The sequence below is a fragment of the Doryrhamphus excisus genome, linkage group LG21 (assembly GCF_037039965.1).
Source record: "Doryrhamphus excisus strain RoL-2023G ecotype Guam linkage group LG21, RoL_Dexc_Guam_v1.1, whole genome shotgun sequence".
In the NCBI taxonomy this organism is placed as follows: domain Eukaryota; kingdom Metazoa; phylum Chordata; class Actinopteri; order Syngnathiformes; family Syngnathidae; genus Doryrhamphus; species Doryrhamphus excisus.
This window is the reverse complement of record NC_136377.1, coordinates 6,712,462-6,731,178: the sequence shown is the minus strand read 5'-3', so window position 1 is coordinate 6,731,178 and position 18,717 is coordinate 6,712,462. Positions and strand designations below refer to the sequence as shown.

General features: G+C 42.1%; 1 protein-coding gene across 3 annotated transcripts in view; it reads left to right on the top strand.

Annotated features, from left to right (window-relative positions):
- Window positions 1–18,717, top strand: part of arhgap32b (Rho GTPase activating protein 32b) — a 72,383-nt gene that overhangs the window by 11,197 nt on the left and 42,469 nt on the right. For all 3 annotated transcript variants that reach the window (XM_058087654.2, XM_058087653.2, XM_058087652.2), the window contains exons 2-5: window positions 6,508–6,628; window positions 14,165–14,270; window positions 15,674–15,768; window positions 16,207–16,291. In XM_058087654.2, the coding sequence (XP_057943637.2) occupies window positions 6,534–6,628; window positions 14,165–14,270; window positions 15,674–15,768; window positions 16,207–16,291 (381 nt within the window). In that variant the 5' untranslated portion in view covers window positions 6,508–6,533. The remainder of the gene's footprint in view (window positions 1–6,507; window positions 6,629–14,164; window positions 14,271–15,673; window positions 15,769–16,206; window positions 16,292–18,717) is intronic.

The window sequence follows — 18,717 nt, the reverse complement described above, 5'->3', positions numbered from 1 at the left end:
TGAACACATTGTAATGTCGCATCCAACATCACCCTGCAGAACACCATATTACACAACCCAGCGTCTTTTACTTCCCGGTTTCCTCACGCTGAGCCTCTTCAAAGTAGGCCACACATTAACTAAGATTGCATGACATTAATTATTAACATTATTGAATTAATATTGTTAATCCCTTCTAATTTCAGGATCATTTGGATAAAACGCAGAAAAAAAAGTCATACCAAAAGTAAATGTTATGCTGTTCTCGAATAATTTGGCTCTTTTCAAATTCAAAGCTAACACGATTTTTTTTATTCTGTCCATTTTAAACGTGCTGATATTTTTGCTTTCAAAATTACTACTTTTGAGGTATGGTCGCAAAAAACAGGACTGGCGATAGAATGAGTCCTGAACTAATCCTGTTTCTAATTTGACGGTTGTAGTACAAAGTACAAGAAGCTGGTTTTTCCGAAAGTTAGAGCTTCAGACATTCCAAAGGAATGATCCATGGTCAAGTTTTAAGACAACGTTTTCACTTGGGAACTGATTTGTTTTGGCGAGTTGAAAAAAATCGCGACCACGCAACACATTTTCTTTGATTATGTCTACTACAGGCTGCACGATGGTCGAGTGGTTAGCGTGCAGACCTCACAGCTAGGAGACTAGGGTTCAATTCCACCCTCGGCCATCTCTGTGTGGAGTTTGCATGTTCTCCCCGTACAAATACAATGGCACCTTGGTTAGCATCCTCCTTGGTTAGCATGTTTTTTGGTTAACATAAAAAAATTGGCGAGTGGTTAGCATGTGGATGTTTGTCTATATGTGCCCTGTGATAGCTGTGATAGGCTGTGATAGGCTCCAGCACCCCCCCCCCCCCCCCCCCCGCGACCCCGCGTGAGGAAAAGCGGTAGAAAATGTATGAATGAATGGTTAGCGCGCAGGTCACACAGCTAGGAGACGCAAGTTCAATTCCACCCTCGGCCATCTCTGTGTGGAGTTTGCATGTTCTCCCCGTGCATGCGTGGGTTTTCTCCGGGTACTCCAGTTTCCTCCCACATTCCAAAAACATGCTAGGTTAATTGGCGACTCCAAATTGTTGTTAGTCTATATGTGCCCTGTGATTGGCCGGCCACCGGCCCAGGGTATACCCCGCCTCTCACCCGAAGACAGCTGGGATAGGCTCCAGCAACCCCCGTGACCCTCATGAGGAAAAGTGGTAGAAAATGAATGAATGTCTACTATATTGGGTAATGAGAGTGTAAAAGTGACTGTAGGGGTGCTATTTCATGTCTGGAGGCCTCTAATAATATTAAAAATGTTATGTAGAAAGTGTGTAGAGTACCCAACCGTGATGATGGTGTACCATAACTCACTTTAATGTGATAAACAGTCACGAGACAAAGTGTACGCCTTTTATTTAAGCTTAAAACAACACACCATCTGTTGTTTCAGTCTAGTCTCCCCCCCACCCTCCATCACAAATTTCTTATCTATCAGTAATCCGGGAAGGATACCAAAATATATGATTAAAAATCGTTTTCAGACATTTGACCTTGCTGCAGAATAGGCCAGAATGGTCCTGTTAAATGTGAGATGCAGTATCTTAAAGAGGAGCAAACCCTGCTACTGACCTTTGCCTGCGTGGTATCGATTTAGCTGGGAGAAACATGAGTTTTTGAGCGAGGCTGCTGATCTGGGAACTGGATCTCAGAACCTTTTCTGCAAAGAGAAAAGCTAGTCCTTCCTTCTAAACCAGGGGTCTCAAACCCGCAGCCCACGGGCCAAATGTGGCGCGCAGGACACAAGTTTGAGGCCCCCGCCTTGATATGAAAGTTTAATGTTAGTGCGGCCCGCGCAAGTTTGATATGGATGCTGTATGGTATCATGTACCCAGAAAAAATTATTACGTTTGATTAATGTTCATGTTAAAGGTTAAATAACTGTTAATAGTTATCCTCCTGATCCGTGTGGAAGTGGTAAGTTTTTGGCTTTATAAGTTTAAAGGAAATAACTTGGAGGCTACCGTTTAGGTCGCTAGCTCTCTAGTTTGCGAGTTAGCATGTGTCTCAAGACCCTGCAGTTGCGCAATATGTTGTAAATAAAAAGAGTATAAATGTGACTATAGTCGTGTTTTGTCATGTCTACAGGGCTCTAATAATGCTTTGTTCATTTTAATCTGAAAAAAAATAATTTGTCTACCCACCAACTATATGTGGTTTCTTAAGTTTTTATTATTTGCCGTTTTATTATTGTTATTATATTTATTTATTACTGATTGATTGATTTTCTTTATTTTTCATCTTATTTTGTGCAGAAAAATAAAAATTAAGATATTTGAGAACAGTGGAATGTTTTATCAGCGCTTTTATTGTAGAAAATCGGAACCAAAGCACTGAAAAAGTTTGTATATTTTTCTGTTTTTAATAAATGCGTTTTGTTTTTTTTTTGTTTTTTTGGAAAACCTGATGTGGCCCAGTCTCACCCAGACCCTAGCTCCAGTGGCCCCCAAGTAAATTGAGTTTGAGACCCCTGTTTTAAATAATTGAATATGTGATGTTGCGGTGCTAAATGTTGTGATGCTAAATGAATGAATGTTTGTCTTTGCCAGTGGCCAGGCAGCGTTTACTATTTAATTGCAATGTAAGAACTTGTCATGTTCTGAAACCCTTTCTTTGTAATAGCTTAGGGGTTTATGACGTGATTCACTTTGTCCTTTTCTCTCCTGCATTTTCTAAAGCGGACTGTTTACTTTGTCCTGCTGACAAGCTGAATACTTTATGCCTCCACTCAAATATCCTGAAAGGAAAATAAGTTATTTAATGTCAAATGCTCATGAAGTAACCAATGTTTACCCCTATACAAACTCTATTTCCATTACCAGCATGCTGACGCACAATTGGAAGCGCAGCGTGGCAAGGATAAACACAGATAGCAGGCTAGTTACACACATAGAGCAGCTTCAGGTTTTTTGTTGTGTGGCGTTTCAAACACCATGGCTGTGGGAACATGCTACATGATACCTATTTACAAGAAACACCACCGGTCATCCTAAAGCAGCCCCATTTTGTGTGTAAAAGTATGAATAGTTTGGTAGTTAGAGCACAGAAAAGCTGTTTTAACATTATTGGAGCTCCCTAGATATGAAATAACACCCCTATAGTCACATTTATACTCATATAACTCAATGTAGTAGACAAAATAAGAGTAAATAAGCAATTTAAGACATACTGTAAATAAGACTCATGCTCGTGTGTGTTCTTTACGGAATCCGAAAGAAACCTAAGCCTTTGGTCTCCAAACTTTTTCCCTTCTTTTTGTACATAGATGCAACAAGTACCGTATTTTCCCGACTATAAGTCGCACTTTTTTTCATAGTTTGGCTGTTCCTGCGACTTATACTCCAGAGCGACTTTCATTCACGCATGCACAGGGAGAACATTCAAACTCCACACAGAGATGGCCGAGGGTGGAATCGAACTCGCGTCTCCTAGCTGTGTGGCCTGCACGCTAACCATTCATTCATTCATTTTCTACCGCTTTTCCTCACGAGGCTCGCGGGGGGTGCTGGAGCCTATCCCAGCTGTCTTTGGGCGGGGTACACCCTGGACTGGTCGCCAGCCAATCACAGGGCACATGCTATAGACAAACAACCATTCACACTCACATTCATACCTATGGACAATTTGGAGTCGCCAATTAACCTAGCATGTTTTTGGAATGTGGGAGGAAACCGGAATACCCGGAGAAAACCCACGCATGCAAACATGCAAACTCCACACAGACATGGAATTGAACTTGGGTCTCCTAGCTGTGAGGACTGTGCGCTAACCACTCGCTCACCGTGCAGCCATACGATCTCATACGATCATTTATTTAAAAATTAGATTTGGCTCTACCTGTTTGCTCTAGCTCATAAAGGGTGGTGGGTTTCTTTTGGCAACACCTTGTGTCGAGTGGTTAGCGCGCAGACCTCACAGCTAGCAGACCAGGGTTCAATTCCACCCTTGGCCATCTCTGTGTGGAGTACCTAATTATGCATTTTTGGCTTTGTGCGACTTCTACTCCGGAGTGACTTACAGTAATAACTAAGAGTAATTAGTAATAATTAAGAGGATGAAGCGGCATCGAAAATGATCAAATACCTTATTTTCTAGTGTAAACATGGCTATAGGGGTGTTGTTACATGTTTGGAGGGCTCTAGTGATATTAACAACCATATTTAGAGGTATCACACAGGTTTTTCTATGCTCTGAGTATAAAAATATTCCATTTAGAAATAAGGAATCCCACGGAAATTCACTGGCGATTGTCGGGCCAGGAACCAGTTAAACATGATAAACAAGGGATTACTGCACGTCAGTGCGGATACCAAAAGATTTGACTTTTAGCATTTCATTTGCCGCACAGAACATGATTGCAGTGACACCATTTGATAATCTATCATCCAGATTACGAGCCTCCTGGACGTCAAGATGTTCTTAATGCCATGGGCATTCTCTGGTCAAAATAATAATAAAATGGCACATTTTGCTGATTGAGAAAATTCATCGCCAATGAGTTGTTTTTTTCCCTCCATAGAAATGAAAAAGAAACACCATTAGTCTGTTCTTGCTAGGGCCCCATGAAATCTGTTTGTGGTTTTTTTTTTTCAAATTCTGTTTTTTAATCCGGGGTGGCACGGTTTTCTCCGGGTACTCCGGTTTCCTCCCACATTCCAAAAACATGCTAGGTTAATTGGCGACTCCAAATTGTCCATAGGTATGAATGTGAGTGTGAATGGTTGTTTGTCTCTATGTGCCCTGTGATTGGCTGGCCACCAGTCAAGGGTGTACCCCGCCTCTCGCCCAAAGACAGCTGGGATAGGCTCCAGCACCCCCGCGACCCTTGTGTGGATAAGCGGTAGAAAATGAATGAATGAATGAATAAACAAACCGATTAACCTCTATAAACGATTGTCAGTTTGTGCGAAATTCAGCGTTCAACAGTAGATTCTGTTGTTGCTGACCAATTCCGCGATTCCGTCCATTAACGCGGAAATCATACGGGCTGAGATAGCCAACAAAAACGTTACAGATAAATTCAACTGCTGTTTCTATAAGAAGACTACAGTGGTCACACATGTGCATATTACGGGAGGCAAAACACTGCAGTATACAGCTAATGTTGTTCTGATTGAGAACCCTGAGGATTACATAAACACAGTAACGTTCCTTTAGATGGAGAACCAGCTGCTTTGCCGTGTTCTGATCCTCTCCTCCTACACGTCTTGTTGTTTTGCGCCCTCAACGACATCTCCCTTCTTGGTATACCTCTCCTGTGTTTACAATGCATTGTGGGAAGACAGGGACGGACTTGGAAAGCTGATCTGTTTTGCAGTCTCGCAAAATTGGATATCAACACTGGGTAGATGATGGAGATCCACCATTAGAATTGTTTACAGCCATTTAAAGGAACCTATACAGGAGAGCCTTGATTTTCTTGGGAGTTATGTTCCCGGAACCACCGGTGTATGTCAAACCCTGCCACCAAACCCTCCTGCTAGCTTGACTTTGATATCGTCCCCCGATTTTGGATCGACATTTGCAATAAAAGTGACTGGTTGAATTATTGTATCAGATTTAGCTTCATAACCGCTCTGAAGCTAACAAGCTAAATGCTAAGCCCTAAATCATTTATTCATTCATTCATTTTCTACCGCTTATCCTCACTAGGGTTGCGGGGGTGCTGGAGCCTATCCCAGCTGTCTTCGGGCAAGAGGCGGGGTACACACTGGACTGGTCGCCAGCCAATCACAAGGCACATATAGACAAACAACCATTCACACTCACATTCATACCTATGGATAATTTGGAATCGCTAATTAGCCTAGCATGTTTTTGGAATGTTGGAGGAAACCGGAGTACCCGGAGAAAACCCACGCATGCAGGTCTTCAAAGCTGTGAGGTCTGCACGCTAACCACTCGACCGCCGTGCAACTGCAACACATTTCGCATTCTAAAATGTTAAATCGGTAAAAAATCACAAATGCACGACAATGATGATCAGATGAAATCAGAGTCAAAGTCTAGCCTTTAGCCTGGTTGCCATGCTAGCTCTACAACCTTGCTTACGTCTGTTGTGGCGCCGCTTCCACTTCCTTCTGAAGTGGCTAGCAGGAGTAGGTGGCAAGTCGTTTCAGCGTGTACATAATCCACAGTCTTTGCCTGTTGTAATTCCAGTAACGACTTCATATAAACACACACACAAATACTGTACATCAACGTATGATATACACTGCATGATTTACTTCTCTTTACTAGCCCCTTTTTTAATTCTAAAGACAATCTAATTCTTTAATTTGGTGTTTTTTTTGGTCTGCCATGATGCTAAACACCCCATCCCCATTACTACCCTCCCTTTTTTATCATATTTATGTATTTATTTAATCTAATTCGTCTTTTTCCCTCTTGACTTACCTCCACTCTCCCTCCCCTCCCACCTTCACTCTCTCTAACCCTCTCTCTCTCTCTCTTTGCACTCCCCTGGCAGCTCGCACATTGCAGTGAGTCAGTATCATGGAGGCAGGCAGCGGGGCTGCCGCAGCGGTGGGGAGTGCGGCGCTCGGACTGCTGGAAGCCACAGCAACGTCCAGCCTGGACATCTTGGACAGGTAAGGCGACTGTACGAAGCCACGCTCTCACGTTCAAGACCAAGACGTGTAGCGTTTGGCATCGCACACAGTGAAGGGAGCAAGAGAGATGATGGTGCACGCGTGGGGGAAGAGGACCACACCTTAGGTTTGTGGTTTGGTCCCCTCCACCCCCCGTGTTAGTTGATGTGTGTAGCCAGATAGGTTTATAGTGTTGAGTTCATGTGCAGACTTCCACACACAAGTGTGTCATCCACTGATTGCTGATTGAGAGGCAGATGCTCGGGATTTGGCAGTTTTTGCCGCCCGCAGCGCTGCCGGTTTGAATGTGTGTGTGAACACACACACACACGCATGTGCCGGGGTGTCGACGCGGTAGAAGCGGGTGTTACTCGGCATCGTCTGTGCCTCAAGGAGAAACGATGCCAGCATATGTTTGGGGACAGGAGGAGGCATCGCGAGACATGCCTGAGCACAGTAGCGGAGTTGATAGGATGAGTTTGCACAGTCACCTCTCAACCCCCCCACCCCCTCTCGTTTATCCCCACACCCACAACCTCATCAGCCCATGGCAACTAGGTGACAGCTGTCAATAACTGTCACCACAGAAAAAGCCAACATTCGCTTAATTGACTGATCGCCACAACTTCGACTACCCCTGCCTCTCCCCCCGATTTGAGGGTCTGAGCACATTTAGCTTCCAGCCAGTTACGTCATTGCCACAGCTGTACACTCACACCCGCTTATCTGTGCACAGTCACGATGAATACACGCTCAAGTATTTTATATTCACAAATGCAGTTATAGCGCACCCCCTACGACACGCTTGGCCAAATATTGTTGGCAAAGCGCTAGGTGCTAACTGCAGGCACAACCGATTCACCCGCGTCGTTAGTTGCCTCTGCATGTGCGTTCATTTCCTGCCGCACGTGGGATATCGCTTCTCACCTCCCGACTAAATTGAATTGTTGTAATCGCCGCCAGTGTGTTTCTAACTAAACTCCTACACCTTTCTGCGGGGATCTCCTTTGTTTAATCAGAGGAAATTAAAGCGTCAGAGAGTGGCATATTTCGCTCGACTTGTCTCATCTCGTTTTTGTTGCATCGTTGCTGTTCTGTAGCAGGTCTGTGAAGTGGACGTCAACGTGTTTGTCATTCGTCCAAGTTGTCGGTGGTGAGTGTTGTGCAGAAAGGGAGAGAGTCTTTGGGGCATCTCACCATTCCGTTACTTTTAATGGCAGGTGGTACTGCAGTATATACTACACAATAAGTGACGACATATGTAACTGCATTATGTCATTGTATGGTCATATCACCTCGTACTTCGGTACGTGACAAAAAAACAACAAAAAAAAAACAATTAAAAACCATAAACTATATTAGGAAAGCAGGAAGTGAACAAATGTAACAGTTACTGATTGTAAAAGTACCAGATGGAGGGGTAGGATTTAATAAGCTTTGCTTCTTCCTACTCCTTTTGGACATGTGGAACTGTGAACTGATTATGTGATGCATTCAATTGTAATCTGATGCATGTTCAAATGAAATAAAACCATTACCATTCCATAGGACACCTATTTACATCCTTCGAAATATAGTTAACATTATTAGAGCCCTCTTGACATGAAATAACACCCCTATAAGATAAACCATTTAAGATAAATAAGCCCATGCTTGTGCGTGTTGTTATGAATGTGTTCTACCACTAGTGGAGCAGAGTGGTGGGACAGGAAGTGATGTTTTTTCGCATGCAATGGGTTATGGTTGCCACAGTTTTTAGTCTTGATTTTTTATTGGGGATTATTGTGGCTGTTGTGAGATAATTCAAACCTGTGCTAAAAGCCTGTTGTTCCGGCGATCAAACCGGGATCTTGGCTGTTGCATCAAACATTACAGTAACATTAATGACACCTGGCGACTTGTGTCGTATACTACATACTACAGCTTGAGTACATCTTCTGAATGCCTTGTGTATTTTGCTTCATTTTGTCATTTTTATGCGTGGAAATGATGACTTTATTTATTGTTATTTTATTTTATGTATATTAGATGTCCATATACTGTATTTTCCGGACTATAAGTCGCACTTTTTTTCCTAGGTTGGCTGTTCCTGCGACTTATAAATGAAAAAAGTGTTTATGTTACATAAACACTGGACACCTTTACTGTTTATGTTTATTTTTTGTGTAGCTGAATAACCATTGTGTTAGCATATCTTACACCTATTCAGCCTGTTCTCTATTCTTTTATTGTAAGAACTTGCCTTCCAAGATGACGTAATGTCTGTTTTGGTTAAGTAGTTTGTTAAATAAATAACCCGCAAAAAATGCGACTTATACTCCAGTGTGACTTATGTATGTTTTTTTCTAATTATGCATTTTTGACCTTTGTGCGACTTATACTACGGAGCGACTTATAGTCCAGAAAATACGGTATATGAAATGAGTACAGCTACTACGAGGAAAACGATGGCGTTACTGGCATCGGGCGACCATTCTTGGTCGCTGTGCACTTTATTTTTGGTAAGAGGCTCAAATTAGGTCCCTGGTTTTGTTTTGTGTTTAAAATGTCAAAAATAAAAGCCCAAAGGAACTGATATCCTGTAGTCGTTTGGACTAAAGTTTTCATTTACATATATTTGAGAGAGGCTTTTTAAAGATGGGTGATCGACCTGGAAATTGTAATCAGTGCACCCCTAATACAAGTGCACACACACACACGCATACAATCACAATATATACAAAATGTTGTCTTCATGTAGCTCAGTCCCCACCTGCTCATTGCACAACTGTTTCCACAGTCCTGAACTAGGTCTAAATCCTGCCCCAGGGTTACCATGGCAGCAGTAGCTTAGCATACATTAGACACTGGTCCAGTATTAATGCAGAAAGCCAGTGATTGAAAAGAACAGAAATCACAAAGGCTGAAAAGGAATGGAGTGGGGCCATAATTGTGAGAGGGGGGGGGTGTGTTTAGCCTAGTGTTTAGCATGTTGGACGCACAGGAGATCTGTGTTTCCATCTCCATTGCAGCATCTCTGTGTGGACTTTGCATGGTCTCCCTGTGCATGCGTGGGTTTTCTCCGGGTATTCCGGCTTCCTCCCACGTTCCGAAAAGGAGATTCTAAATTGTCTGTAGGTGTGAATGTGAGCGTGAATGGTTGCTTGTCTGCGATTGGCTGGCAACCAGTCCCAGGCTGAAAACCCCTTAACATCCTGATCATCTTGTTACCCAATATCATTTAGTCCCAGCCAGACCGTATTTACGCAGAAAGTAATACTCAGTGGAACACATCTGTTTTGGCCAACTCATCAAATCCTTGTCCACCTTCGTATTCCGGGTCACCGGAAAGGTCTTAAAATGTCTGGTTTCAAAAGGAATTTACTATGGATCTAGCTCTTTGAGACTTTATCCGTAGATTCTGAAAGTATTTGGAAAAATAAATGCATTTTCACGCCAGTGTCCTCCCCTCCTGGAGAGTGACCAACAGTCGTGCATTTTGACCCCTGAAAACACCCGTACGCCTCGCCGCTCTCCAGGCACGCACCCCAGGGCGCAGCCACAATCCCAACCCCAGAACTCCGAACACAAACCCAACACACTGGCTTGCCATGCAAACTTGCTTTGTGTGGGAAACAACGAGCATCGTTAAGACCGTTGTGGCGACTCGACCACTTGCCGTTATGGTAACGAGTTTTTTTTTGTGTGTGTGTGTGAGTGTGTAGTGGCACTTCCCATGTCGATGGACTGAAAGAAACTCTACAACAGTCTTTAACTATTTTGGCACATATCTCGAATATAATTGCAGATCTGTTTCCTGACTCCACTAGCTTGAGGAACTAACTCATTAAAAAAAAAGGTTCAGTTGACTGCTGACCATCGCTAACAAGACAAACCATTCTTTCCCAAGATGCAACCATTTCAATTTTGCGCAACGATATCCATCTTTTTTGGACTTTGACCTCACTCCAATACTCTAATACTTCTCTACAAGAGAGGAGAAATATGACCTCAGGGACGAACTACATTTGAAACACTTATATGCTAGGACTACAATAAAAAGCCATAGCATTTCAGTATGTGGAATCAAACTATGGAATGGATTGAGTAAGGACCTCAAACAATGCACAACGATGAGCCAATTCAAGAAACAATACAAGCAGTTGATGTTTGCTAAATACAAGGATGAAGAGTCTTGAACCAGTCATGATGTGCTATATATATATATATCACTATATTGACAGTTACTATGGTACCCATTATGTCATTGGATGGTTATATCACCTTCTACTTTGATACGAGGTACATTATTAAAAAAAACAAATAAAACCTTAAACTGTATTATGGAAAGCAGGAAGTGAACAAATGTAACAGTTACTGATTGTAAAAGTACCAGATGGAGCGGTAGGATTTCATAAGCTTTGCTTCTTCCTACTCCTTTTGGACATGTGGAACTGTGAACTGATTATGTGATGAATTCAATTGTAATCTGATGCATGTTCAAATGAAATAAAACCATTACCATTACTCCTGCTCCTTGCTAACTCTGTTAGCACATTAGCGCACAATTTTGTTGTGATAGAGAGACAACGGACAGGTGTAAGTTCAAAAATCCTTTTATCGCCATTCTCTTTGTCTCGCCATCTAAAGTCTAAATGAGTAAATGCGCAAGTAATAGCGACTTTTAGCTGACGTCAACAACCGCTTATGTCGACATACTGAAAGTGCCAATCCAAGGGATGTCGACTTAAACAGATTCCACTGTAATACATTCTATGGGCATGACTGCGTTTTGTAGGTCTTAATGTTTCAACAGAGTTGACTGGATGCGTAAATAATATTCCGACTGAACCCTGTGCAGCACTTTGAAATGTTCCGACAAGACACACAGATTGACTACAAATGGAATTTTACTGACAATGCATTGCCAGAAAACATCATACTGAGTTTGTAGTTTAAATTAAACCAGATTTATTTATTTTTTTTGCTCGTTGAGCACATATTTCTTTTCCCACATTTTTGCTTTCCTGCTGTGGCACCGCTGCTGCTGCAGCAGATGGGCTCCATTGAAAATGAATGAGAGGCCTGCATCCATGTGTGAGCTTGGCCAAAGGCTGTTTTGCTGCATCAACAAAAAACAAAAAGCCCCACATAAACCTCAGTTCCCTTTCACTTAAAACTAGTCCATATCTCAAAGGAGCTTCCGCTTTGGTCCAATGCAAGGAAAAGCAGGTAAAAAAACACACACATACACAAATTGCTGCATAGAAAAATAGGCAGCATGGTGACAAACGCATCGCCATCTAACATGTCATTCTTTTTGCAGTATTGCTAGCTTCTGACTCACAAGCTGGGTATTGTGCAACACAAGGCGTTGTGTCACGTTTATTGGACCAGTCTCATATGGATAGATACTGATATTGCCAACTGTTTATGGTGGGGGATAATTGGATAATGACACATATGCGTGTCATTTTTATGGACACTGTGTAAGACAAAAAGTGAGCAGAAGTCATTAAAAGCATATCAAATATGTTTTGAAAACAAATTAATGTGTGCTTTTGGATGCGGGGGGGCACAGCAGCATTGGCTGCTTGTTCTGAAGAGCAATATGTGCTTCCGTGTTTCTAAAAGTGTCTAGTAAGACCAGAAACAGTCTTTAGATTTAGACCGCTTTATATTATCTGAATAGTCTGTAAAGGTGGCAGCACTGAGCCTTCCTGCTACATCACCTACTGCAGGTGCCTATGAGTTATGATGCCATCTACTGTATGGAGTCATAACGGCCAGCTATGAGCGACGGCGTACAGGCTACCTCAATTGGTTCCGGACCTGACCGCTATCAGTGAATTTCCACAAAGTAACATTCACTAAATGAATAAATTGAATATTTTCATAGTTAGAGCATAGAAAACCTTTTTATGACTTTTGAAATGTGATCATTATTAGAGCTCTCAGGACAAAATATAACATCCCTATAGTCATCTTTACACTCGTATTACCCAATATAGTAGATATAATTAGAGAAAAATAAGCCATTTAAAGGCTGATGCGCGCGTGTTTCAATACTGTAAATGTCGCATGTGTGGACAGAAAGTGATTCAGAGCTCAGTTTTAGCTGCTGTCCATGTTGTTATTATTATGATGTTGATGATGATGATTATAGTTAATGTGTTATTATTGTGTCTGTTATAAAAATAAGTACTTATAAAATAATACAGTTAGCGATCATCCCATAAATGTTGTTATTGACAGCTAGCGGCCTGTGTAGACTTGTATTGCCTTACCCTGCGTTCACACTGAATCCGCTGCGGCTCCGATCCTGATCCAGTCCTACTTGCTGCAAAATACCACTCACACGGAATTCAAACACCCAAACACGATCAGATGACCGTGAGCAACAGCAGATGGTAACATTCCAACTGTTTTGAATATTTAGTTTTGTAATGAACGTCTACTGTGGTGTCTGTTCAGAGCAGGTGTTGGCATGCTAGGAGTTCTCAGCTACATGCCGTCTCACCAAGGAATGCCGGGAATGCCGTGACTGCCGCCACACTTAAGAACAGAGAAGGCGATAGCGTGCATGCTAAATGCACCGTTGAAACGTTGCCGGTATCTGCTTTTGTCTGCAAGGGTTCCACTTACAGTACATCTGTAGTCCTCGAGCGTTAGCTTTCACTGATGCTAAGGGATGACAGGATCAGGATCTGGAGGATCAGGGAATGTGATTTTTTTTTGTTTGGACTAACTTTTCCAGTGTTTCCCTGAGGTTTAACGCTTTGGGGTAGGATTGGGCTGACGAATCCGACACATATTACAACCACTCCTCCACATTTGAAAAAGTCCTATCTCACTTAAATGATGTGTATGTTTACTTGACAATTTCTATGCACTTTAAAAGTCAGTCTTTTGCATTCAAACTGCTATTGGGGTCTTTTATTTTTTTATGTATTTTGGAGCAAATTTGGTGCGGTGGTAGAGTGGTTACCGTGCAGACCTCACAGCTAAGAGACCAGTGTTCAATTCCACCCTCGGCCATCTCTGTGTGGAGTTTGCATGTTCTCCCTGTGCATGCGTGGGCTTTCTCCGGGTATTCCGGTTTCCTCCCACATTCCAAAAACATGCTAGGTTAATTGCCGACTCCAAATTGTCCATAGGTATGAACGTGAGTGTGAATGGTTGTTTGTCTATATGTGCCCTGTGATTGGCTGGCCACCAGTCCAGGGTGTATGCCGCCTCTCGCCCGAAGACAGCTGGGATAGGCTCCAGCACCGCCCTTGACCCTCGTGAGGAAAACGAACGATGAACGAATGCATACAGTGCTTTTCAATGACTTTGACTAATTTTGAGTCTTTTTATTGTTTTTTTTTATGATGAAAGTCCGTGAGATGTAACTGTGGTGGGATATGCTACATGCTAGCAGCTTATTTGTACCCACCCCTGTAGTTTTAAATCATGTTCATGTTCAAAGTATTACAGACTCTTTTGGTGTCCTACCAAGTGAAACGCATCCAATTTCTGTTTAAAATTTGTGTTCTGTGTTTATTGTCCCTACAGGGGCTTAATACTTGGACGTCACCTGGAGGAGGACGACATAGTGCCTGAACTCGCTCACATTCACCCCAGAGAGAGACCTGACTGGGAGGAGACCATTAGTGCCATGGTGAGACACACATACAGACAACCACACAAGTGACTTGATTAATCTGTCTTCCCCATAAGCTCATACGGACGCTAACTGCCGCTAACACTAAGAAGCCTGTTCTTCATTTTAGTCCCCCTAAATCTTGGCTTCCTTTTCCAATCCAATCCAGCAACATTTAGTCTTTCTTTCTCTCTCGTCTCCGGTTTGGGTCTGACTTCTTGCAACAGTACAGTGGAAATGAGGCCGTCTCCATGGTAACATGCAGAGCCGCCTGTGGTCTCTGTTGTTGGTTGCTTCCTTTGACTGGGCAAGAGAGAGGGAAGCAACAAGCTCTCAGCGCTAATTAATATTGAGTTTAGAGGCGTGGCCTTTTCTGTCTGCTTGTCTTTGTTAAATATTTGATCGTGCACTTGGGCTGTACGAGAGCGTTATGCGCTATGCATGTCTCCGGTGGTTCGACGAAGTGACAGGAATCACATCAGCCCCCTCCCCAGTTGCATAGTGTCTCGGCCATTGACTGTGGACCCCAGTGTAACGGATGCCAGCTGGTGCAGCCGTACAATGTACAGGTACATCGGTAAACCGCCGGGTCAAATATTTTTAACTGCTGTGGCTGTAGGAAACCCCCCCTAATGTATGTTTTGTTAACTCCACAACATGGCATTAGCTGCATTTTGAAATATAGTTAGTAGCACATATTGATAAATAAAAGCTTGTCTTTTAACTGGAGGCGGCAACAACAAAAGGCCGTCACATAAACACACTATACACATAAATGATCTATACTACGATCATAAATGGGCGGCACGGCGGTCGAGTGGTTAGCGCGCAGACCTCACAGCTAAGAGACCAGGGTTCAATTCCACCCTCTCCGGGTACTCCGGTTTCCTCCCACATTCCAAAAACATGCTAGGTTAATTGGCCACTCCAAATTGTCCATAGATATGAATGGTTGTGTGAATGGTTGTTTGTCTATATGTGCCCTGTGATTGGCTGGCGACCAGTCCAGGGTGTACTCCGCCTCTCGCCCGAAGACAGCTGGGATAGGCCCCAGCAACCCCGGCGACCCTTGTGAGGAAAAAGCGGTAGAAAATGAATGAATGAATGAACATAAATGAACATTACTTATTTTTGCACTACTAAAACACACACTTCACTGTTATGTCAGGTTTGACCCTGACAGTTTAAAAGTCACGCCGGACGTTGAGTCGACTGTTCTGGGCTTTTAGCTCGAGGGTTAGCGCACTCGGCTCTCATTCATTGGACCTAGGATCCATCTATCCCAGGGAGGAATGCACGGCGGGCTGTGATCAACAATCATTTCCTCACAATCAGAACATAACTGATCATTGTGCCGGTTCCGAGTTCTAACCATGTTAGTTATTTAGTTTGGAACTGAGTTTGTGTCTGTGAATTTCTAGGCAAGAAGCGCAGAGATCCCAGAGCTGAGGACCGAGCCCCTCATGCGCTCAAGCAGCAGCAGCACAGCAAGCATGAAGGTCAAGAATGTCAAGAAGTTAGTAGACACCCTCCTCTACAAACACACATCCCTCTATCCGCCACCCTTTTTTTTCTTTCTTTATCACCTGCGGGTATTTTCTCCTGCTTGGGTTCATACGATTCCCAAGTGAATTTTTTGTCTGTAGGCTCCAATGACTTCCTCTGTGTACTCTCAACTCCGCCTCTATTGGGGGTACAACGGTACACCGTATTCACGGCGCAGTATGAACCATGGTTTTAAAGTCACGGTTTACTTCACTTGTCTTTTGTCCATTTTCATATTTCACCAGGAAGGCCAAATGTTCCCAAACAGGACAGAAAAATCCGATTCTGTACATGAAAATGAGATACATGTATACAAATACATGTACCATTACGCCCTTACCTGTCTACACGTTTTACTGTTGATGTGCTGCCATCAGTTCTGTGTTTTGTTTTTTTTTTTTACGTTTAGACTTTGCTTTACCAAGGGACACTTTCCGAAACTGGCAGAGTGCGCCCATTTCCACTATGAAAACGTGGACTTCGGCACAATACAGGTAAGTTTCGTTGTATTGATTAGTTTACTTTATATTGTTGTGTCAGTGTTGGAGTACAAATCAATTGTTCACTGAGGGCTTCTTTTCTTGGGCATGACATGGTATGGTATATGCGGCATTTATTTACACAGCTCACATGCATCATCACAACATTAGGGGCATTTTACTTTGTTTGTCATGGAGAGTAAACATCGGAACAGTACGCATCAGTGGTGTGGACTTGAGTAACAACGTCCGACTCGATTTCACACTATCATCAAACTCGACTGGGACTTTAGTCCGATGACTCGAAAATACTTGAGATTTTCAGTGAGTGTGTCAGGTAAAATATGTCCTCATGTAAAGTATTCAATAATTTCAAGCAAAATATGCATCTATTAAGGCCCAATCAGGTTTAAAAACAAACAAGGGTGGGGCTTGCATTTCTGTGAACCAGACTGATGCAGAGTGGTAGAAAGTCATTCACATGCAGTACAGCTAAGCAAAGCATGTAAACAAAGAGTAGTCGAACCTGACAGGAATATCATAGTTTTTATCAAGTGGGCTCTGATATGAACTGTAATAACATTCTGTAAAATGAAGGAACTTTTGGAAATCCAATAAAAATCACTACCTTTTGTGTCAGCTTTTTAGTCACCAAATTGGAGGATGTGTCGTAATTTTAGTAATATGATATCCAAAGTTGATTAGCTTCCCTGAAGCTAAAGATTGTTTGATTGAAAGCTGGATAGGGTTCCAAGTAGTCCTACCTGCAGTCCTTTATGGTGTCAAACCAGTAGGGGTCAGCAGTGAGTTAAACTTGGTCTGCATTGCTGTCTGAAAGGAAGAAATGACGTTAGATTCACCTGCAGCATGATTGTTGCATTAACCTGGTTTAAACCCTCCATCCTCATATATTATTGATCCGTAGATTTGTTGTACTTTTGGCTGGAGTGTGGTCCTTGCTGCCGGTGCGCAGTGCTGTGTCACTTATGGTCCTTCTCATATTACTCTTAAGATATTGTGTCTTTTGTTTGTAGTTTTGGTGTCTGTAAGCCTCCCTACTCTGTTTCAGGGAGTACAGTACCCCTAGCGAAAGCTTTTGTTGTGGCCAAACACAGTTTTTGTGGCTTTTCAGGCATTTAGTCCCCCCCCTCAAAAATGAACAAAGTATGAATCTGAAGAATGTTAATGTCACTGATGTTTATTTTGTCTAATCTAATCTCCTTGATTGAGTGATTTATGGTAAGGCCCATGATTTATTTAAAAAATGCTTTTGGTTGTGTGCTTGAGAATATTTATACACTGATATACTGATATACACTGATATCTACATGTCGCTTAAGTCGCTCTTGCTTACTGCTACTACAACTACTACTACTACTACTACTACAACTACTACTACGACTACGCAGCTAGCAGAAGCTAAATAGATAATCAATGACAGTTGTGGTTGCTCACTCTCGGTAAAACATTGCTCCCTACTGTTTTGGTAGAGAATTACGTTATGATTTCAAGCCTCACACGCCACTAATCTAATCAAATTAATCAAATTATTTGACATATTCAAAGGATTAAAAAAAAAAACCTCAAATATTATTTGTAAAATCATTGAAAAACAGAGTCCGATTAGCATTTTTGTTCTTGTGTCAATTTGAAGGCTAAAAGCCTGGTAGCGACATTTTCCTAGCTTGTTTTCTATATTAGTTTATAGAAGAAAACTTAACAAAACCAGCAGATTTGAAATATCTAACACCCTATTAGAGCATCCAATTTCTTAAATGGGTCTAAAAAAAAGAGTGAAAGGCAAATGAGCTAGCTTACCTGACACGCTGCCATTTTGGGAAAGCCATATCCTAGGATAGCGACATGACAGCCTCTCCAAAAGGTTTTGCAGCTCGTTTTCTTTGAATTAATTGAAGAAATACAGTAAGAACTATTGATCTGTAAGATGTGACGCCCTATTAAAGTATTTGAATTGTTAAGTGTCCAAAAATAGCTTTAATGGCAAAAAAATAAGCTTCTGGAAACGAGCTAGCTTACATGCTGTCATTTTGGGGAAGCTCGTTTTCGATTAATTAATTGAAGAAATATAGCAGCAACAGTTGAATTGTAGTATTTGACACCATATTAAAGCATTTGAATTGTTAACTGTGTCCTAAAATACATTTAATGGCAATAAAATGAGCTAGCTTACCTGACATGCTGCCATTTTGGGGAAGCCATATCCTGAAATAGTCACTTGACAACCACTTCAAAATGTTTTACAGCTCGTTTTCAATTAATTAATTGAAATATACAAGCAGCAACAGTTGAATTATAGTATTTGACACCATATTAAAGCATTTGAATTGTTAACCGTGTCCTAAAATAGCTTTAATGGCAAAAAATACACTTTTGGAAATGAGCTAGCTTACCTGACATGCTGCCATTTTGGGGAAGAAATA